The following is a 23,273-nucleotide window of genomic DNA, read 5'->3' as shown; positions in this document are numbered from 1 at the left end:
GGTAGTACTGAAGAAATTGCAGAAATTCCTGAGGAAATCCCGAAAGAATCCTAAAAAGAGTACGTAGAGGAACTCTTGGAGGAATCCAGGAAGCAATCCAAGAGGAATTCTTAGTGAAATGTCTAAACAGTTTCTGGAGAAATTCCTGGATTAATTCCTGGAAGAGTTTTTAAAAGAATTCCATGAGGAATTCCTGAAGGAATCCCAAGAAAAGTTCCTGGAGACATTTTGAAAATAATCCTGGAAGAAAGAATCACAGAAGGAATACCCGGGTTCTTGGAGGAATTTGTGAAGAAATCTCAAGATGAATCCCGAAGCAATCCCATAAAGAATTCCTTAGAGAATCTCAAGAGAACTGTTTAAGTGCATTCCTGGAATAATTTCTGTAGAAATCCCTGGATTAAAAATCTGAAGGAATCCATTCCTGGCCAAAGTCTACGGTCCATAACTACACATTTTCAAAACGTTGTATATACGAGAGTCCACGAGGGGGAAGGAAGATCTGAGATGACCAAAAATGAGGCTACGTAGCTTATGGACACCGACAATATTACACTCATGGTAAATGATTATGGTTGGTCGAAAAAGGAGTTTGAATTGATTACGGAGTACTCGATTGGTATAGTAGAGGAGTGGATGAGGTCGACAAGGCTTGAACCGATTGATTCCGAAGTGTAAGTATGTACCAAAAACGACACAAAACGAGACAGTTAAAGTAAGACAAAACATTTGACCAAAAACGTTGATATTTATTTTCCCCCTGAGGAAGACACTAATCCCCGTGTCGAAACGTCGGGTGAATAATAAAACTCGTTTTTTTTGGAATCTAAGACTGCGTAGCCGTAAATCTATAGAGTTTGTAGACAATGATACAATATGTCCAGAAAATTTTCCCGACCGGAACGGGAACGAACCCACCGCCTCCGAATTGGCGATCCAATGCCTTATCCACTGGATCTAGTCAACTCCAACAGTACACTAGGTACAGGTATCGGCGAAATGAAAGATGACGCCATGAATAAAAAGGAAAAGGTCATTTTTTTCTAAAGAGCTACAGACGTTACCCCGAGACACTCTCTTCCCACATCGGAAAAAGTCTACAGAGCGTCCTTTGCATTGTTTCCGAACAAGTCTCAATTATTTCAAGAAACAAAAGTCTCACATTTCCTGGACCTTGCCTAACTATGATAGCTGTTGGCTCTTCCGGCGGAAACGGTGACACTCGCCAAGAACACCAGACACCCACTCAGCTGGTTGTCTGTCAGCCAATCCAGCTAAAAGGAAAATTAAACCAATCGTTTTTTGCTTCCACTTCCCATCAGCAGGAGCGAAAGCAGTCAGCAGTGGGGGTCTCCAAAGCTCTATCGATGTAACAAGATACAATCAACGCGTGACCCAAGCCGAGGAAAGCCCGGCCGAAGAACCGATAAAAACAAGATTAAATTCGCCTTTTCCCATCTCCCCACCAAGGTTAGAACCTAAGTCCCACTTATTCCTATTGAGCTACCCGAAAAAAAATGGGTGGAGGTGGTAACGAAACTTGAGCAAGTGGGGAAATTTTGCACTGAACGGTGGATATAGACCGGAAAAAGAGAAAATCTCACTAATTCGAAAAAAGGTCTCGACGGGAGGAGGATTACGGAGCCGGGAACCGAAGGCACTTTTCTTGGTGTTATTTTTTTTTTGTGCGACGGTTCAATGCGACATGTGATCTTATTGCCAACAGCGTCGGGATCAAAAAGTATGGAACTTCGTGTATCTTCATGCAAACAAAAAAACAGACAATGATGGTACGAATGACGTTTGAACACTTCCTGGAAGGTTAAATGGCAAGAGCTGAGTTTGAGCACAGATATGATAGTAAGCGGAAAAATTGTATAAGGTGGATAGATTTGACTAGAACTACAAGTTTGTCACTAATTAAAGAACTTAAGCATTGGGTTTACCAGTGTGATAACGTTCCAACTGGGATATCTTATTCTAATTTTAGTAAACCATTGAGCACTTCCACAACAGAACAATTATTTGGTAACAATTGTCCCACTCTGTGGGGTGTGAATAATGATTAGTGATATTCCCCTTACGTGTCCTTCCCTTAGTGAGCATCGGTGACAGAAATCATCATGACGAGACAGTGAGTGTGTTGCTGCCTCTTTGAGGAGTGGAGCTTTGGCGTAGCCAGTTGCCTGTATTGCGAGGTCTCGTATTGTTATAGTGAGTTGCGTAATATTCACACACTCGTATTTTTTTTAACAGAAATTCACCGCCTTATTGTCGCGATGGAAGAAAGGTGCTGTTTAACCCTTCAGGACGCGCGCTGCTGTAAAAAGTCCAACACTGTCAAGAAACCTCGCTCGTCATATACAGCGCTAGTGCGGTGCAGTTTCGGTTGCTTGATGGCGCGCGTCCTGAAAGGTCAAGAACCTTATTACTCCCCACACGCTACCAAAGTGGGTAGGCACACAAAAATCTCCAATATGTGGTTTGGGGGAGTAATTGGTGGGTGACATTCTGTCAGTGAAAAGTCAACGGTGGACAAGGAACAGAAAAAAGACCGTCTCTGTGTTGGGGTAGTTGTTTTTTTGTGAATGCCAAAGCAGTTGTCATTTTTTTAATGGCGTTCCGGACTTCATTGAAGCCGGTCTACTGGACATCTCCGGTTTCTGAAACTGCTAGGAACCCTTTGCTATCCCTCTTGATGGGTTGGAGAGTGGTGACGTCGCTATCGCTGACCCCGCAGCAATATTGTTGCTAGTGGTCTCCAGCATCTCCACGGCAACCTTCTCCACCATCGTTCGCTACCAGCCTGTTCGCCATAGCCGACAGTCATCGTAGTCGACCTTCCTTTGGCCACTTTAGCTAACTTTGACCACTGACACAACCTGACGGCTTTTCATCACCTTGTATGGGTACCTGGTCATTCTTCCATCGCTGGAGGGGAAATGGTTAATGACTTAACTCACACTAGAACATCGCTTCATTGGCCCTGAGCCAGCTATTCCGGCATGGAAGTGTTGCGAAAAGCTTCAGCTGGACTGCCGTTCAGCACAAACAAAACTGGAATAGTTTGGAGTCATACCGTCAAACAAAATTGTATTGTATTATAATAAGCATGTGCTTCAGAATAACAAACAAAAATTTTACCCTGAAAAGAAATTGTTTTCGACCCTTGAGTAATTTTTGAAATGGTCCTAAGTGTTTTCGCGTGAAAAGTTGTAGCTTGCAATTTAATGGTGATTTGAAAAAAAAAAAACTTTCTGAGAACAATGATTAGGCTTTATCCAGCTTTTTACACTATGGATTACTGCACGTATTTATACGTGCCTGCTTACTATTTGTGTCGACACCAAATTTTCTGTGAGAGTAAGCAGGCCAGCATAAATTCGTGCAGTGGACCATGATGAGGGATGATTCAATTTTATCAGTTCTTGCCGACAGCCCTTGCAGCATCAGAGCTCATCAGAGTAGCCGGAAATTTAAGTTCAAGTCTAACTAAGTGTCAAACATTTTCACCTCGGACGTTTTTTAAATTTTTCTAGGTTTTTCTATATGAATTTATAGTGTTTCCTTTATATTTAGGTGATTTCCGGAATAGAACATGTAAAGGAAGGAGCTAACGTCCAGGAACCGAATGACTACCGAACTACTAATAGTCGCAATTCTATCAACCCATTTAAATCCCCATGTGCTCGACAGTATCAAATTCCCTACACTTACAATGATAAATATTGCCCATTTTACTGGCATTTTACCAGATAAGCTGGTATGTCTGAAACATACTGGAAAAACTTGTAATTAGAAAGCACGAAATGTTGCTAATTGGCAAATTGAGAGATGAAATTTGTGAAAAAAAATCGCGTTCTGGTGGGATTTGAACCCACGACTCCGTATTCGCTAGACCGCCGCTTTAACCAACTAAGCCACAGAACAGGTAATGGTTCTGCAGAATAGAAAGCCAAACTGACTCCGAAGCCACACCGTGAACACTCCTATTTCACAAACTCATCTCTCTTTTCGGCTTAGATGCCAATCCACAACACACTCCTATTTGTGCCCACTAACTACAAGTGCGAGCGAATTATTTATATGAAGCCGAGACTTACTCTCGCACTCCGCATACCTAGCCACCAGGCAGTTTGTTTTGCTGGTGTCTAATTAGTATGCGTCGAGAGCTCGGCACGGTCGGACGCTCGGACGACCGAACTGCGCCAAGTGACGCAAGCAAGAGTACAATGATACATATTGCCCATTTTACTGGCATTTTACCAGATTAGCTGGTATGTCTGAAACATACTGGAAAAACTTGGCTGAATCTTACAAAACAGAAATGATTTTTGGTCAAATTGCCGGAAGATAGGGTTTCAGTTATTATAAAGACTAAAAGCACTAAGTGCCCATGTTCTATCATTACCCGTTACGCATTAGAAATCAATTTTCCTAAGTAATTTTGTAGATCATTTAGCTTTGTATATAATGTTTTCCTGAAAATCCCTTCCCACAACTTCGTTCTTTTGTCCCCGAGCAGAAAAGAATATCAACAGCATAATAAAATATGTTATTTTGGCATAATAACTGTATAATGGAATTAGTTATTTTTATGTTATTAACATATCTTGTTAGGTTATAAACTTGTCTGTCGTAAGCGGCTAAGTAACAAAAATCATAACAAAAAAATGTTCCTAGAAGATCAATTTAATAACATGTTTTGTTAAATTCATTAACAACTAAATAACAATGAATCATGCAGTGAATTTAAGAACTTGTTATTGTTGTGTTCATCACATATTTGTACATTTTCAATAGTAAAAGGACAACAAAACTTGATCTATAACAAAGTATATTATGAAATGCTGTTAAGTGGATAAATCTCAATAACTTTATCATTACAAAATAAGAATGCCCAACAGAACATGTTATAAAAAAACATTATTGCGACATTTGCACCCATTTAGACTCGGCCGAAATTCATTATCATCACAGTCGAATTTCGCACACGACTTCGCAGCGGCTGGCATACCCAAGTTCGGTTGAGTTCGTAACAGGGGCGTCGGATGCACAACAGGTAAACAAAATAAGTTTGATTATTGTGAAATGCCGCTGGAAAATGATTGTTCAGTGGATTTTTAAATTATTACAGTAGTCTAAACATTGGCGAGAAAACCAATATTTTGATAAGCCTTACCTTACCTTACCAGTCAGGCTAAGGCCGGGGTAGCCTCTGCTGTACATAGTAGCCGTCTCCATTCCACTCGGTCCATGGCTGTTTGCCTCCAGTTCCGCACTCTGCGTAGGGTCCGCAGATCGTCCTCCACTTGGTCGACCCACCTAGCTCGCTGCGCTCCACGTCTTCTTGTACCGGTCAGATGCCTCTCGAGAACCATTTAAGTCGGGTTGCTATCCGACATCCTGATGACGTGACCCGCCCACCGTAGCCTCCCGATTTTCGCGGTATGGACGATGGTTGGTTCTCTCAGCAGCTGATGCAGCTCGTGGTTCATTCGCCTTCTCCAAGTCCCGTCTTCCATCTGCACTCCGCCGTAGATGGTACGCAACACCTTCCGTTCGAAAACTCCAAGAGCGTGTTGGTCCTCTGCACGTAGGGTCCATGTTTCGTGCTCATAGAGGACGACCGGTCTAATCAACATTTTGTAGATGGTTAACTTCGTGTTACGGCGAACTTTATTCGATCGTAGAGTTCTGCGGAGTCCAAAGTAGGCACGATTTCCTGCCACAATGCGCCTCTGAATTTCTCTGCTGGTGTCGTTGTCGTCGGTCACCAGTGAGCCCAAGTACACGAATTCTTCAACCGCCTCGATTTCATCACCGTCGATATAAATTCGGGGTGGCGGGCGCGGTGATTTCTCCCTGGAGCCCTTTGCCATCATGTACTTTGTCTTCGACACATTAATGACTAATCCGATTCGCCTGGCTTTACTCTTTAGTCGGATGTACGTTTCCGCCGTCGTCTCAAATTTACGAGCAACAATATCAATATCATCGGCGAAACCAAGCAGCTGAACGGACCTCGTGAAAATCGTCCCACTCGTGTTTATCCCCGCTCTTCTTATTACACCCTCCAAAGCAATGGTGAACAACAAGCACGAAAGACCATCACCTTGCCGTAACCCTCTGCGAGATTCGAAGGGACTCGAGAGTGTCCCCGATACTCGAACTACGCACATCACTCGATCCATCGTCGCCTTGATCAACCGTATCAGTTTATCCGGGAATCCGTATTCGTGCATAATCTGCCATAGCTGTTCTGTTTTGATAAGCCAATAATAATAAATAATGATATAAAAACAGACTATGTGATTCTGTTGATATGAATTTGATATTCTCCTCTGCTCGGGTCTGTTACCGTTGAGAAACGCCAACTATGTTTATTAGTACTTAAGAATAAATTTGATAGTATTTTTTTTCTTTTTTATTCTGGGATTTTCTGCCGTAGGCAGGTTCATCCCGGGAGAAATTTGTTAGTATTTGTTGATATAGTTAGAGTAAATTGTTAGTAAATTGATTTTCTGTTATTTGTGTTTTGTTAGTAAATTACAATGTATGTTAGTAAATGTTATAAAAGGATAATTAATAAAATCAGAACAAAATTTGTTAACACACAATCACCCTACACTGAAGAGACCTAACACAACACATACACAAAATGAGCCAAAAAGGGGAAGAGCTGCCATGACACAATCCACGTCAAAAAGGGAAATTCAAAGGGGAATGGGGAAAAGGCAAGAGGCACAGGCTACTGGGTCGAACCAAGCGCTCTGACCTCTTGAGGCAAATAGTTCGCTTTAGAGCCAAAAGTCAATTATAGTTAAAATAACCTTTGGAAGTATCCAAGTTAGTGAGTTAATCGGAAAGTTATATTTCATTCGATCCAAGTGAATAGTGAATCAGGTATGAACCAATAAAGAATTATTTGGTGATTCCGTCAACGATACGCCCAGAAGTCCTGTTAAAACCTCGCCTATAACCCTACTTTCCATAGGACCCATTATCATAGGCCTATTCAGCCTGGTAGTGGCCACGCGTGGCCCGTGAACACCTGTAAGGCATCCCGTCCGCCGCCTAGGAGGCCCGAACAACGCCTTTCGTTCGGTTAGTGCCTCTCTCGGACAGCCAGAAGTGCCGCCTGTCGTTGAGGACCCTCCGACGCCCAAAACGTGCCCTGAACACCCGCAGACTTCGGCATCCCCTCCGTTGAGACCCCTGGACATCATCCACCACGCCACCCCGGTGGTATTTTCAAGCGCGAAGGTTGTGCCGCGCACCCCGTCATCCCGTCCAAGTCCCGGTGGTCCACCGAACGCCCAGGAAACCCGCAGGAAACCCTCCCAGTGCTCCACTTCCGGCCGGCCGCAACGTTCCACACTACACACCGACACTTCACACACACAGTAAGTTGGAAAAAATTAAAGAAATAGTGAAAAAGCAAAAGAGTGTTTTATTTGGGTTCTTGACCAGCGAAACGTGCCGACCCTAAGAGTCTCGCTCGCTAGGCGTGGTCCTTCCGACCCGCCAAGTAACAGGTCAGCGTACCTCTGCTCCCCGACCTTGAACCAACCACACCCTGATAACCAGACAATTTCATCGGCCGATCGGTGGATCTGATCCCAACCCACCGAGATCGACTCCTCCGACTTCGGCTCGCCATTAACGATGATCCACACCCACACAAAGTTCAAACGAATAATTTTGCACAATTTAGGACCACTTAATCGAAAGCCCCCTCATTCTGAAAACGCGCTGGGACCCGATAGTTAAAAGAGGACTTTCGAGCATTTCCTGGGCCCGGAAGTTTCCATTGGCTACCAGCTGCTTGGCGATGGCGTCTCCGCACGACCCTTTTTTGGCTGGCGTGGCCAAACGCTGCTTCAATGTTTCCAAGCTCCTGCATTGAAAGTTCAAACTGCAGAGAGGGTTGAGCTTGTAATGGGTGCATTTTGGTTTATATAAGGTGTGGGACGGTAGGAAAGATGTTTATTATATCTAGGTAACAAACAAATTAAATTGTGCGGGCGGCTAAGAGCTCACGCTTCAAACGCAGCCCGGCGAATGCGAGACCGAGTGACCGCGGTTGAATAGATAACCGGATGCAGTCAAACGCAACACCCACATCAGGTAGATGAGTGACTGTGGTGGCAGGAAAAAAGGTGATCGTGCTTCAAGGAAAGGAGTTGCTTTTTGACTACTACACGGTGAACAATTGCGGAATTCGGTGATCGTCTCGCAATATATTTTCGTTTTTAATACCGATACTGAGGTCGGCGCTACAGTTTCCCGTACTTAAGTCTGGTGTGAACGAGATATACGCTTGCCAGAACGGAAGCGAGTCGGCCTTCGGGTATCATCGGATTCTGTCCGGCTAAAATACCACGACAGCATGGCCACACGGTAACTCCAGCTGTAAATCTGCCACGTGAACCGAGCCTCGTCCACCAACGGGGCAGTGAACAACCCTTCCTCGCAGGGCCTAGCGTCCCTAACAGCGAGTCTGCCTGAGCTGAGCCTCGTTGAACCTCGCCCGGCTATACACACCAACCACGTGTCCGTACCGAAACTCCAGCAGTGAATCTGTCCCGTCAGCTGAGAATCGTTTGGCCATATAGACCCACCGCGGGCCGAACCGGCCCTTCCTCGTAGTGCTCTGCACCAGCAGCGATTCGGCCTCGTGTCAAGCCTCGTCGGACCTCGTTCGGCCATAGACTTCGACCGCGTGGTTCAACCGGCCACTAGCAGGATTCCTAAGCCACGATTGCGAGCCTGTCCCATCAATCAAGCCTCGTCGTGCTTCGGCCGATCGCGTAGCCGAGTCGGCCCCTCATCGTAGTTAGTCCGCCCTCGTCAGGTGGGAACACCGTCATCCGCATCGACCCTTCAACGTGTTGGTAGACATCATCAGCGTATCACTATCACCCCTTGCTCCCGACCCCTACGAGCGGCGAACGGATTCCCAACAACATCGACCGCCTGCGATGGACGAAAAGCCGCCGCTTCGTAGCCGTATTCTTTACCGCCCGATCCCAAAGGCCTGATGGAATATAAATTCACGTAAGTTCAAATTCTCAGGACTCCCACATCCGAAACTCACCCTTACTAACACGCCCTGAGACCCAGGAGGTAGAAGAAGGCCTTCTAGGATGAGCAGAGGTTGAAATCCAATTGGATGGATATTCAAAATTGCAATCAGTCAAAACAATTTATAACACCAAATGCTTATAAAACCAAACAGCTCTTAGAGCTCAACAAGAAAGCTCTATGTACACATACACTGGCCTGGTAACTGGATGGACACTGCCCGAGCAGGTATCACTCGAATAATATTGGCCAGATTCAGAGTGATATCTGTCGTTTCTGTAATATGGAACGTGAAACCTCGGATTTTCTGCTTTGCAGTTGTGATGCTTTATGCACGCGCACACAAATAAAACCTGAATGCGGTAACATCTTTCTAATTTACTTTTTGTATGTTTATAAAAGTAGAGTCTTGTACCATTTGGGCAGGTGTACCTATTTTGGGCACTTGCCGCTATAACTAAGTTAATTTCAAGCCGATTGACTTGAAATTTTGTATAGAGTTAGGCACGTACAGTATCTAACTCTGTACAAAAATTCATAACAATCGGTTTGAAATTGACTTAGTTATAGCGGCAAGTGCCGAAAATAGGTACACCTGCCACAAGACCCTATTTTATAATTAAAAAGATAAAAAAAGTAAAGGTGGTAGGATCTGTAATGCTAAATTATTTGTAATTACATTTGCTTTTGCATGACATTACAGTTGCATTTGCAATTCTTGTCTCGTTTTAGAGAGCAAGTGATGACGCTTGAGCCTAGGCTTTTGAACCTCAAATTTGAGCCCAGACATAAGTATTAAAACTCTATGTTCACATCGCAGGAGTAGGCATACCAATGGCGCGTGTATTAACGTCTTTACCTACGATTCTGTACCCAAACATCATTCTTCGGATAACGAAACGGTTGTTACTGTTATCCCCGTTTATTTAATACTCAAATTTGAGAACTTTTACTAACTATATTATTCATAAGATGATAATCTGATTGCTACTATTTTTAGTATTATCTTTGTAGATATGTCGCAAATGTTAAGGTTGAGGTTGACAAGAAAACACCAGAAGTAATTTTAGTATTTCCAGGATGCTTTTCAATAGTGCACAGCACTAGAATAGAATAGTATAGTACGCGTACTGTCGCAAATTCAACTTATTAGTTAACATTAGTTTACTGCAGTAATGTTACGTTTGGCAAAAAAGGTTCAGTCAAACGAAAATACAATGATACTGAACAATGTAAAAAGCGTTTTTTTTTCAATAATTTCAGCAAAAAAAAAATTAAAACTACACTGTTATGAAACATGATTACGATAGACAACAAAGCCTTAAAAATGAAACAAAAACTGCAAAACTTAAAAATTCCGAGCAGATTATTTGGGTCCTTACGTTTCGTGGTGTCCTCTTGTGAACGTTGAAAAATATCACGCTCACTCAGTCGCCGCCGTGTATATTCTCGTTATAGCCCTCCAAATGATGGAGATCGGTGCACGGAAGGGGCGATACTTTTGTTTCTATTCAATAAAATGTTAATCCTCTTTAAGCAATCCTTGTGCTCTTCCGCATTTCCCGACAAATTTCTGCAAGAGCCACGCTGCACTGATGGCACATACACTTCCTGCACACCAACTGCTACACATACACCAAGATTTCCACTGATTTCTTTCAGCTGCTCCAGAGGTTGAATCTTTTATTCAATGAACTCAATTTGAGAATCCTTTTTCCTTGGCGTGATTTTTTGTTGCTGCTCGTTTACTGCTCTCTATTTTGGCACACATTCACTTTCACAAGCACACATTTGTGCACATTTCGGTACGCACATTTAGCACAGCAGAGGACCAACTCAGAATCTGTGTCACACTGGTTGTAGCAGGGATCGAGAATATACTATATTTTTTATTCGGTAGTTACTGCTCGGTGGTAGCGCGACTGCAAGCGCAACTATTTTGTGGGTCGAACCGACTATCTCTCCGGTTATAAATATTTACCACTGGAACAACATGCACACGGACAAACTATACACATCTAGGACACACGACGAAAATTTCAGCTGCTGCTGTCGAATTGGGTTTCACTGCACGGTTTTTTTCCCTGGCGGATCCTCTTAGGAGTAGTATAGTTGGCAATTTGTTGTTTCTATTTAATTTTATATTTCATTGAACTCTACATTCTTCTGCTGGACTTTTCGTTGACCGTCGACGTACAATTGCACATTTTTATTACTTCATTATATTTCAGATCCATTATCATTAATCTTCTTCACTTATATGTAGTCTATATTTACGATCAATGTGATAAATGGTTGCGGCAAACTGATTTGTATCGTTGAACCACACTTTTATTGCTTCTTATAAAGCATTCAAAATATACCAAATTCAGTAACATTAATCCCTTTTTGCCGTGAGGAAACGATGACAATCGACCTTCAACTTTCACCAGTCGGTATGTCAATAACCTTTCGCCATCGGCTGGAATTTCCACTTTCACCTAATCCTTATTCTTGGTTCTGTAGTTCACATTGTTTACACATCAGCACATTCCTTCAATGATAAGTAATTCCACATCGACAATGGTCAATACTCTCTTCCCTAGCACGTTTACCGAATGCCGTCACTCTAGAAAAAGGATCAAACCACGACCAGCCTGTCACTGACAGGGCGACGAATTGGGGTCCTGGTAGCTGTCTTGGCCACCGAAGCCATTAATCATCTTCACCGATTTCTTGCTGAATATGGACAGCACTACACACTGTGTGTGCCTATGCTCGGTGAATGAAGTTATTCTTCATTCACTTGTTCTGTTTGCTCAAATTTCTCACTCTCGCACTCTGCATATATGGGAAGACCGGATGACTCCAGAACATCGACTAAAACAGAAGCGAGGAAAATCTCGGCTAGGATAGTGTATCTCACTGGAGCACTGTATATAGTTTCTCGGATCCAAAGTTCAAAAAAGTTTGTAGGAAAATCGATTCCGGTTGCAGTTTCTTTGTATGAAGTCTTAAGACGCTGGAAAATTATTTCATCCGTTCAGCAAATTTATCCAGCTTATCAACTTGTCCAATCGTCTGGTAATCCCTCAAATTCTAGCAGATAATAATGTCGGAATCGCGCCACGAAAGCAACGGCGGGAGAACCTGCCACTGTGCAAGATGCTCGCGGATCGCTCGCAAGGAAAATACTGAATTTCCATTCGCCACTGCAATGACGGGATGTCCCACAACCCGGTTTCCGTGGACCAGCCAGCAGCGAACGATATCAAACATAACAAAAGGATCGCGTTCGCTCGCTATCGTCGTGTGAGTTCGGATTTTTCCGCAATCCCACGATGGCATCAGAGATTGCTCTCTTTTGCCACCCTCCAGCAGTCCGAGACGAATCGGGTATTTGACTGTTTGATTGACTGTTTGATTGAGAGAGACAGCAGGGAGAGTTTTTACGGCATCCACGCTAGAATAAATCGAAACAAGCTGAATGCACATTGCACATGCAATATTGAGCATACTTGAATTGAAATTATTAGAACTTCTCTAATAAGAATCGTTGAGTCCGAGAAAGCGCTTGTAAAAATGTGAATTGTGTAAGCGACTTAATTTTGGAAGAGTTATGGGAATTGTCAGACAACCTCATTGCGGCTTCAAAAATTTCCTCTATTCGATTTGCATGCACAATTTTACTTGGACTATGTCCTTTTATAGCATAGCCTAAATTTTGCTTGGGCTAAAACATACAGATTAAGGTTTATGTGGTATCGATGCAATCATCAAGATATTTGTTATGTTTGAAATTTACTGTGTAACAACAAAACGTGTAGTGATAAGATTTTCACACCAGCAAGGGAGCGGAGAGTGAAATTCAAATGCATTTAAATGTGTAAGAGTGAGATTGAGAACCAAAACAAAGTAGGTTGAGCTCCTACTGATAAACCTGCTTTCGAACTAGGCATATCACCCGTCGCACCATGCAACGTATTGCAACACTACTGCGTCATGCTACACTACATACCATCGCTTTTTATGTTGCGACACTCTTCGCCACCACACCAAAGAGAGAGTGAGTTCTATCCCTGCCCAGATTAACGGTTTCCCCTATAGAGCATAAATTGCATGCTTCTGCTGTAGCGAAGGAGGGAAACTAAAACACTATTTATCGGTAGCTTCTAGTTACAACAGCGTCTGCATCCGGCTATCAATTCTCAGCTGATGATATGTTTTAGGGGAAATTCTAAATTACATCTCCGTGCGAAGGGTTGTTATTTAATCTCATATTTATGACAAGGCGAATCTTACACCTATTCTCGTTCATTTCATCTCATATTATGAAGGCAAACGTGTTTATGTAGACAAAGACAACTATTGTGATATATGAGAGCATCTTCTTCTTTTTGGCGTACGTTCCAACTGAGACAAATCCTGCATCTCAGCCTTGGTGTTCCGGGTCATTTGGCCGAATAGCATCTACCCGAATTCCATTTGTCTGAAAGAGTTATTTGGCCGAACGCCGTTTAACCGAATGCCGTTTAGCCGAAACATGAATAATGAACTTAAGTGATCATTATCTCCAAACCTCGAACTGTTCTATTATTTAAAAACCCTAATTAATCCACATTGCGGTGATGGCGCCTTTCTCGTGCCTTCGAAAACACATTTCAACAAAATTCAAGTGACATGTTGATGAATATCGCACTTTCATACGTTAAACAAAAATCCGTTACATGACACCACAAATCATATCGTTTATGTAGCCTTGATGTTTGAGCCTCAAACCCTTGAGGACATATATCAGCGAATCCAAAGATGGCCGTCTTAATGGCTGCCTTGCAAATACCGAAAGCACGGATCTCGTCATCTAAACAACAAACAGAGCTAAAAAAGAATGAATAGGTTGAGTGCCGAGTTGCATTGACTTTCCGTTCGCTGAAATATTTTGCATTTTCTTCGTGTTCAAAAAGTTTTAAATGCTCAAAAGTTTGCCTGACCGTTGATTTCTTCATACTTTCACCGTTGCCGTATACAGTTTTAGTGATATTCGCCGGTCTCTGTTAGTAAAAAGAAATGAAAAATAATCCCACGAGCGACGGCAAATTGGTATAGGGTATCGCGCCACTTGGGCGGTGGCTTCTATATTCGTCTGTTTTCCACTATAACTCAGTCAATTTTGAACCAATTGACTTGAAATGTTGTACACGGGTAGATACTATACCTATCTCATCACAGGGCCCATATAGCCGAGGCGGTAAACGCACGGGTATTCAGCATGACCATGCTGAGGGTGACGGGTTCGATTCCCGGTCGGTCCAGGATCTTTTCGTAAAGGAAATTTCCTTGACTTCCTTGGGCATAGAGTATCTTCGTGCCTGCCACACGATATACACATGCAAAATGGTCATTGGCAGAGGAAGCTCTCAGTTAAAAACTGTGGAAGTGCTCATTGAACACTAAGCTGAGAAGCAGGCTTTGTCCCAGTGAGGACGTTACGCCAAGAAGAGGAGAGGAGGATCTCATCACATTCCAAAAGTTGTGCCAATTGGTTCAAATTTGGCTGAGTTATAGTAGAAAACAGACGAATATAGAAGCCACCGCCCAAGTGGCGCGATTCCCTACTGCGAAGAGTGCTCATTATGCATCCACATTGAATTAGGATTGTATTCCGTATGTGCTGGGCCGTGTGGTAAATCATACCATATATCATGTATAGGTATGAGTAGTGATCAGCTTCGCAATGTTTCTAATGGAATGGTATGGCTTTGCAAAGAATGTTTGCCGGCTTTTACTAAATGGAGAAACGTCACGCAAAAATCGTCTACACGGTCTCTACACCATCGCCAGATGCCACTTCAGCTATAGACGAAATATCGGAACTGAAACTGGAAATTTCTTCGATTAAGGACACACTGAATCGACTCATCATGCACGATCCTTCTACAATAAGCGCGAGTCCACTTCATTCTACTCCAAATGCAACCTCAACGGAGCTGATGGCTGGAACAACTAATAGCTACATGAGTGACACTGAACTTGCTCGGAACGAACAGAGTGAAACGCAAGAAGCACAAACAAACGATTGTTTCTCGTTACTGCTAACGAATATCAACAGCGCCACTACCGAAAATGATGTTGAAATGTTGGTACATGGATGTCTTGGTGCCCCTACTGGAGACTGTGTGAACGTAATTAAACTTGTTCCAAAACGAACGGACTGTCGGTCACTGGATTACATATCATTTAAAATTGTTTTGAAGTGGAGATGGAAAGATTTGGCCATGCGCGCATCGACCTGGCCGTATGGTATCAAATTTCGGGCATTCGTCAACCGCTCTTCCAACGCATGGAAACCCTGATGATTAGTTTAAGGAATAGTCGTGCCAACAATGTTTTTGAATGCTTATGTTTGTAACAAGTTTTGTGATTATTTTTAAATTTTATGATTATTGTGAAAATGTTTGTCATAATATGCCGTGTGTAATGTGTTGTAGATAAATGCAAATGTTTATATTGTAATAGTTATAAGTTCAACCAAATCAGTCTGTACAACCACTATGTGTTGAAGGTGTTGTAAATAAATAAATAAAAGCAATGAGTAGCCTTGCTCACTCGTGATAATTATTGAGTAGCATTTTCGTTTTCGGGGTTTTGTGGATAACGAGATCGGTGCTCTCAAAAATGTGAGTCAAAAATGCACCTGGACGCTCTCCCATTTCACCTTAAGAAAAAGTCGCTATATTGAATTTTGAGCCGCAATTTTGGATTAAGTTCGCCTTTTTGAATATTCTGGTCTTTATTTTTGGACTCCACACTTCTTCCCCATACAAGATATACCCATATTGCATGGTTTTAGAGCCCAAAACTCCATTGAACAGCCACCATCTTGAACTTGGAGCCGGCATCTTGGATTTTTAATCGCCATCTTGGATATTCTGTTCATCATTTTTGAGTCCAGAATTCGTCCCTATATCGAATAAACACATATGACATGGATTTGGAGCTTAAAACGTCATTGAACAGCCACCATCTTGAATTTAGAGCCGCCACCTTAATGTTTGGGCCACCATTTAGCATATGGCGGTCCCCATTTTTGGACTCCAGGCATCTTCCCTATACCAAATATACCCATATTACACGCGTTTAGGGTCTGAAACTGCTTTAAAAAGCCGCCGTCTTGAGTTTGGAGCCACCATTTTGGATTTTAGATCGCCATTTTTGGACTCCGGATATCTTCCTCATATCAAATATACCCATTTTTCATAGTTTAGGGCCTAAAACTCCATTAAACAGCTTCCATCTTGAATTTGAAGCCGCCAATTTGAATTTTAGACCGCCATATTCGATATTCAGGTCGCCATTTTCGGACTCCAGACGTTTTTCCCATACACAATATACCCTTATTGCATGGTTTTAGGGCCTAACACTCCATTAAACAGCCGTCATATTGAAATTGGAGGCACCATCTTGGATTTTGATCCGCCATCTTGGATACTAAGGTCGCCATTTTTGGACTCCAGACATCTTTATCATACCTTTTATCCCCTAATTGCATGGTTTAGAGCCTAAAATTCCGTTACACAGCCGCCATTTTGAAATTGGAGCTGCCTTGGATTTCAAACCGCCATCTTGGTCACCATTTTTGGTCTCCAGACATCTTACATATAAAATATACCCATATTACATGGTTTTACACACATAGAAAAAATGACGGATTACGGTAAAATTTTACCGTAATCTCAACAGATGAACGTACGGTAAAAACACCGACGAACTGACGTGACTCTGGATCTCAGCACATGTCCGAAAACATAAAACGATCAATTCAAAAGCCAGTGATCGCAAATGTCAAATTGAAAGTGACGTTTGCCAAAATGACGACGCCTATTCAGGCATCGTCTTGTTCGAATAATTTGTAAACAAGAACACGTGATATAGGGTCTTGTACCATTTGGGCAGGTGTACCTATTTTGGGCACTTGCCGCTATAACTAAGTCAATTTCAAATCGATTGATTTAAAATTTTGTATAGATTTATTCACGTACAGTATCTAACTCTGTACAAAAATTCAAATCAATCGGTTTGAAATTGACTTAGTTATAGCGGCAAGTGCCCAAAATAGGTACACCTGCCCAAATGGTACAATACCCTATGGTCATTTGAATATGAAATTTATGTTCAGTCGTAGTGAAATGACACCAATTATTAGTAGCTATTACCATCTGCATTCTTCTCACCCACCGGATTCAACGGACGTCGCGACGACAACGTCCGTTGCGAACGTTGTCGCTGCTGCTGTTGCCGCTTCGATATGGAGTGCTCGGCCAACCACTTTTTCAAGTTTTCTACAGAAAAATCTCACAAAATTGAGCCCCTATTTGCTCAAGCATTAAAAACTATTGCTTCAGGAACAATTATGTTGAATATTATCCAATTTTCCTGAAGAAATGATAATGTTGGATAATGTTGATATTGATATAAAATTCGCAGAATATCAACAAAACGACGAAGGCAGCTCTGACGAGGACGACGCCGACGACGCCATGGAATGTAAACACGCACTCTTAAACAAATCCAAAAAAATAATGAAATTTTGTGTGATTATTTCGCGTTTTGCACCTCAAAAAAGTTACATTAAGAACAAAATTAATTTACTTTGCTTTTTCTTGACAAACATGAGGAGAATGGGTAATTATTGTCATTTTAAAGAGCATCGTTTGACGTTGGAAAATCTTTCCATTTCAACACACGTATTATTTAAGAGTGCTCAATGTTGTTTGATCAAAATACTTCTGAACGAAAATCAACAGATGGCGATAGTGTTTCAACGGTTTTTAATTTAAACTTTTGGACGCGCATTCCATGATCCATTGCACTAGCCACCACGTCAGTTTGTCGGTGGTAAAAAGTTCGGTGATTTTTCAAACCACCGAACGTACTGCGAATCTCAGGAAAATGCATCTGTCAAAATTACCGGAACGTTCGGTACTTTTTACAAATTTACCGTAAAAATCGCAGAACGTTCGGTATGTTTGTTTACAAATGAATTCTCAATATCACTGAACGTACGGTAAATTTTACAAATTTATGGCGATTTTATGCGAGCACAAAAAAAAACAATATTTTCATAAAAAACGTCGATGATGGGATTGAATACACGACCTTCTGATCAGGAACCACACTTGCTGCCACTGTACAAGAGAGTCTTGCTTTGAGATGATGCGCAAATTCTAATAGAACTGATGCTCGAAGCTGCCGGCGTGGCTGTCAAACGCTTTTTACAGTAGTACGGTAAAATAGTCCCATCACCGATCAGTTCGGTAAAATATTCACAGGTCCCCTGTAAATTTGTCTGATTCCACCGGTTCTTCGGTGATTTCTTAGATTTCACCGATTTTCTCCTGCAATTTCATCGATTTCGCCGTAATACTGTAGTTTGCTTGTTTACAGACCAGTTTCGGTGATTTTTTCACCGAATACTGTAATTTATTCTAAGTGTGTAGAGCCTAAAGTTCCATTAAACAGCCGCCATCTTGAAATTGGAGGCGCCATCTTGGATTTTAGACCGCCATCTTGGATATTCTGGTTGCCATTATTGAACTTCAAACATCTTCCCCATACAAAATATACCCATATTGCATGGTTTAGTGCTTAAAACTCCATTATACAGCCGCCATCTTGAACTTGGAGCCGCCATTTGGGATTTTAGACCGCCATCTTGAATTTTCGACCGACATCGTAGAATTTTCAGTCCCCTGTGTTGATATCCGCACAAAACTTGTCAACCATGCTAAAGGTTACAAAAATCGCAGCAGTTTGATGTGTCGCCTGATGTGGCTTGGTTCAGTTTTATATGTGGCCAGTAGGGTGGCCCACACTTATATGAAAAACAAAAATTAAAATGACAAAGTCTTACCTCCTGAATCAGTTGTTTTGCACTCCCAGAAGCTACGTTCAAAATTTGAGCAAAATCGGTTGAGTCTAAGGGGGCGCTCAAAACGCTTGAAGTTTGTATGGGAAAACTTGGCCAAATGTTCGCAGAAATTTTAAGTTTTCGAATTTTGCCGCTAGGTGGCGCTGTAAGCGTTCAATAATCAAACCCTTTGGTGTTATTGTAGTTGACTATATGTCAAACAACTTTGTCGAAGACCGCAAAGTGATTCAACGTCTGTGAAAAAAAGTTATACCCTAGGCAAAGTGAGGCAAAGTATTGAGATTTCATTATTGATATTATTCCTTTACATGTATTGGAAAAACAACAATAAAGTTTATCCTCCCTTTACCTAGGGTATAACATTTTTCACAGACGTTGGATCACTTTGCTGTCTTCGATAAAGTTGTTTGGCATATAGTCATGTACAATAATACCAAAGGATTTGATTATTGAACGCTGACAGCGCCACCTAGCGACAAAATTCGAAAACTTAAAATTCAACTGATTCAGGAGGTAAGACTTGACATTTTTCGAAATTTTTGTTTTTCATATAGGGTCTTGTACCCTTTGGGGCCCATATAGCCGAGGCGGTAAACGCACGGGTATTCAGCATGACCATGCTGAGGGTGACGGGTTCGATTCCCGGTCGGTCCAGGATCTTTTCGTAAAGTAAATTTCCTTGATTTCCTTGGGCATAGAGTATCTTCGTGCCTGCCACACGATATACACATGCAAAATGGTCATTGGCAGAGGAAGCTCTCAGTTAAAAACTGTGGAAGTGCTCATAGAACACTAAGCTGAGAAGCAGGCTTTGTCCCAGTGAGGACGTTACGCCAAGAAGAAGAAGAAGAAGAACCCTTTGGGCAGGTGTATCTATTTTGGGCACTTAACGCTATAACTAAGTCAATTTCAAACCGATTGATTTAAATTTTGTATAGAGTTCGGCACGTACAGTATCTAACTCTGTACAAAAACTCAAATCAATCGGTTTGAAATGGACTTAGTTATAGTGGTAAGTGCCCAAAATAGGTACACCTGCCGAAATGGTACAATACCCCACCTTAGTAGCCAGTTATACCGGTGCTGGTCCGGATCACTCAAATGGCCATAACTCCGGAACGCCTTGACCGATCCGGACCATTTTTAATGGCAAACAATGCGGTACAATTTCGGATCGATTCAAACTATAATCCGAAAAATCGACCAATGGGAAGTGCCTTAAAAGTGAGTGAACTTTTTGTACACAGCCATATATACACACACATACACACACTCATACATACACACACAAACACATACATACACACACAAATATACAGACATCACCTCAATTTGTCGAACTGAGTTGATTGGTATATGTGACTTGAGCCTTCTATCGAAAATTCGTTTTTTGAGTGAATATATAGTCTTTCAGTACACTGTGGTGTACAAGAAAGGCAAAAAATCCGAATTTTCCTTCAGAAATATGTTTTTGGATTGCCAAAAGTTCAAAGAATTTCTATATTTAACCTGTTGAAATATCTTCTTAGAAATTCCATAAATTAGGACACACATACAATGCCCATTTTCAACCCCCCATGGCACACTTTTGGCATAGGAAATCCTATGAAATTTGAGTTTGGGTTTTCACTCTTTTCAGAAATCCTCCTCCAGAAATAACTCCAGGAATTCTATTTACAAAGTCATCCCAGGGTTGTTGCAGTAATTCCGCCATCGCCATATGTTGCTTCGAAAATTCTTTCAAGGCTTATTCTGTAAATTTCCTAATGGAGAGTCACCAAAAAATTCACTAGAAGTTCTTTCAAGATATAGTATAGTAAATCTAGTAGATATTCTTCCAGTTTCTGTAGAATTTCATGTAGAGATTTCTTCATATCTTCCTGCGGCTATTTCTCAATGAATTTTCTTGTTATCAAGATAAGATCAACAATAAAGAAAAATAGAAATTCCTTCTTGATTTCTTAAAGACATAGGGTATCGGGATGCTTCGTTGGCATAGTCCCCTCGTTCGGCCTATCTTAAAGTTAATCAAAAACTCAAACAAACACGCCGAACTGGATATCGGAAAAACTTTGCGCCAAACAACTGTAACATTTCGTTTCAATTTTAGCACTTTGGAGTATTAAAATTGTATGAAAATGTCACTTTGTTTAGCTTTTGTAGACGCCATGATTCTTCGGCTTAGTGGGTAGTCTATACACATGATCATAAATGGCATGATTCTGGAATATTTCGAATTGCCTTTTCAATAACTGAACATTTGATGCAACGGTCAAAGATGCTATTTTGAATTTGTATGTTTGTTTTTAACGAATAAGGGGCCGTCCATATACCACGTGGACAGCTTGGAGGGGGGAGGGGGTTAGCAAAAAGTCCACGCTTGTCCACGGAGAGGGGGGTGGGGGTTCGTTAAATGTCCACGTGGACAACATTGACATACAAATTAAGAAACAATAATCTACAAACGAAACAAATTATGTCGCATTATTGATGAGATTTCCTTCAACAGTTCTTTCATACATTTCATTTTATTATTTTAGTTGTAAGTTACTTCTTCAAGGAAAAAATCATGGTATTGATTCACAGACTAATTTGTTTCAAATAAGGTATCAGAATTTCTAATTCTATTCTGGAGATTTGAAATGGAATGTGGACCATGCTAATGTTGGTGTTTCAGTCAGAAAATTTTCATTGAAGTGCTGTATGGATTTCTCGAAGTTCCATATCAAATTTTTAAACTACTTTAAGTTTCAAAATACATGTAGGGATTTGCAGGCTTATCTCAAAAACTTTTTTATGGTAGGTTTTTTTTTAAATTTAAGATGTTTCTAATAGATATTAAAGTCTAAACCTCAGCAATACAATTTAGATGCTGTAAATCTTGTTTTTTTTGTAAGAATCTAACCAGAGTCTGTACAGACTGAACGCGATGGACATCACACGAAACACACCCGAAGAATTTTCCGATTGACGAAATTTTTTCACCAACTGGAGCTGGAATCGAACTCACACTCTCACAAACATTAAGCTGAATTAAAAACAATGATGAAAACTTTTTTTTTTTCTTAACCACTTAACCTATTCTTACAGCTCTTTTGTCCACTAGGGCACTACGTGAGCGATTCCAATTGGCGGCTGCACTTACTCTTTTGTACAGCGCCTAAATGTATTCTATTATATTCTTATTCTACTATATCGTACTGGTTTTTGCCTTTGTGCTGCTTTCACTATTCTACCCTATCCTTGGTAGAATAATGAGCACGATGATGAAGTGATGTGTGGCTGTTGTATCTTTTCCAGTCCGATTGGGGATCGTCCATTATGGGTTGCCGTTCGCCGTTATCCAATTATCCGGGTCCGTTTAAGCTATGAGAGCTCAGAAGAGGGTCTAGTGCCAGCCACTCTCGGGGGGAAGAGCGACTGACGAAGTGCCGGGGCTGGGATCAAACCCATGACCATCCGCTTACGAAGCGAACGTGTAGCCACTGCGCCACGGGCCCCGGCATGTTGCAAACTTGTGCTACTTGTTTGTATTTTATGTAAAGCTATAGAATATTTGCATTTTATAAAGTTTTCAATTATATTTAAGACATTGTTTATGTAGAAAAATAAACAATATTTAAAAAAAAAACTTTTCAAAACCACTTTTTCCATTTATTTTAGAAATATGGAAAAAAGTTTTTTTTTCGGATGCCCACGTGGACATTGGGGGAGGGGGGTAGGGGTCAATCAAATGTTCATGCTTGTCCACGGGGAGGGGGGAGGGGGTAAAAAACCATGAATTTTCTGTCCACGTGGTATATGGACGGCCCCTAATAACTATTTTACAAATTACATGTGGGCCGAATATTGAGGACATTTTTTTCACTGTGTACCCAAATCTTGGCCCATCAGTAAAGTGACGTCAAAAACACCGATAAAGTGACGCCAACAACATTGCTTGCGTAAGAACCAGAAAGAACGAACAAAAAAATAGATTTTGTGTGCGGTGACTGTAAAAATATAACACAATAATCGGGTTGCATTGTTTTCGTTACTAAAAAAGAAAGAACTTTAGTTTAAGTTTTTTGAAAATTTGGCTCCGATAATGTAAGTATGATTGGTGAACAAACAGAGATAATACCTCAGCAGAAATATGGAAAAAATGAGATAATAAGTGGTTCTAGTGCATGGAAAGCAATAGGCCAACGTTGTATCCACTAATAGGCCAATTTTTGTACCATAGACCAACGTTGCATACCATCACATCGAATCTTTTCAATTTAGTTAAGTAAATTCT

General features: G+C 41.4%; 2 protein-coding genes across 2 annotated transcripts in view; both read right to left on the bottom strand.

Annotated features, from left to right (window-relative positions):
* The window catches only part of LOC115263783 (neurotrimin), an 866,784-nt gene extending 854,378 nt beyond the window's left edge, over positions 1–12,406 (bottom strand). The window contains exon 1 of the mRNA XM_062846064.1: positions 10,470–12,406. The gene's annotated coding sequence lies outside the window, so the exon portion shown is untranslated. The remainder of the gene's footprint in view (positions 1–10,469) is intronic.
* The window catches only part of LOC109397304 (nucleolar and coiled-body phosphoprotein 1-like), a 108,339-nt gene that overhangs the window by 79,341 nt on the left and 5,725 nt on the right, over positions 1–23,273 (bottom strand). Inside the window, exon 2 of the mRNA XM_062857655.1 lies at positions 17,280–17,405. Coding sequence (XP_062713639.1) covers positions 17,280–17,405 — 126 coding nt within the window. The remainder of the gene's footprint in view (positions 1–17,279; positions 17,406–23,273) is intronic.

Source organism: Aedes albopictus, chromosome 1 (genome assembly GCF_035046485.1).
Source record: "Aedes albopictus strain Foshan chromosome 1, AalbF5, whole genome shotgun sequence".
In the NCBI taxonomy this organism is placed as follows: Eukaryota; Metazoa; Arthropoda; class Insecta; order Diptera; family Culicidae; genus Aedes; species Aedes albopictus.
Note: the sequence above shows the minus strand (reverse complement) of the source record. Positions and strands in the feature narration are given on the sequence as shown.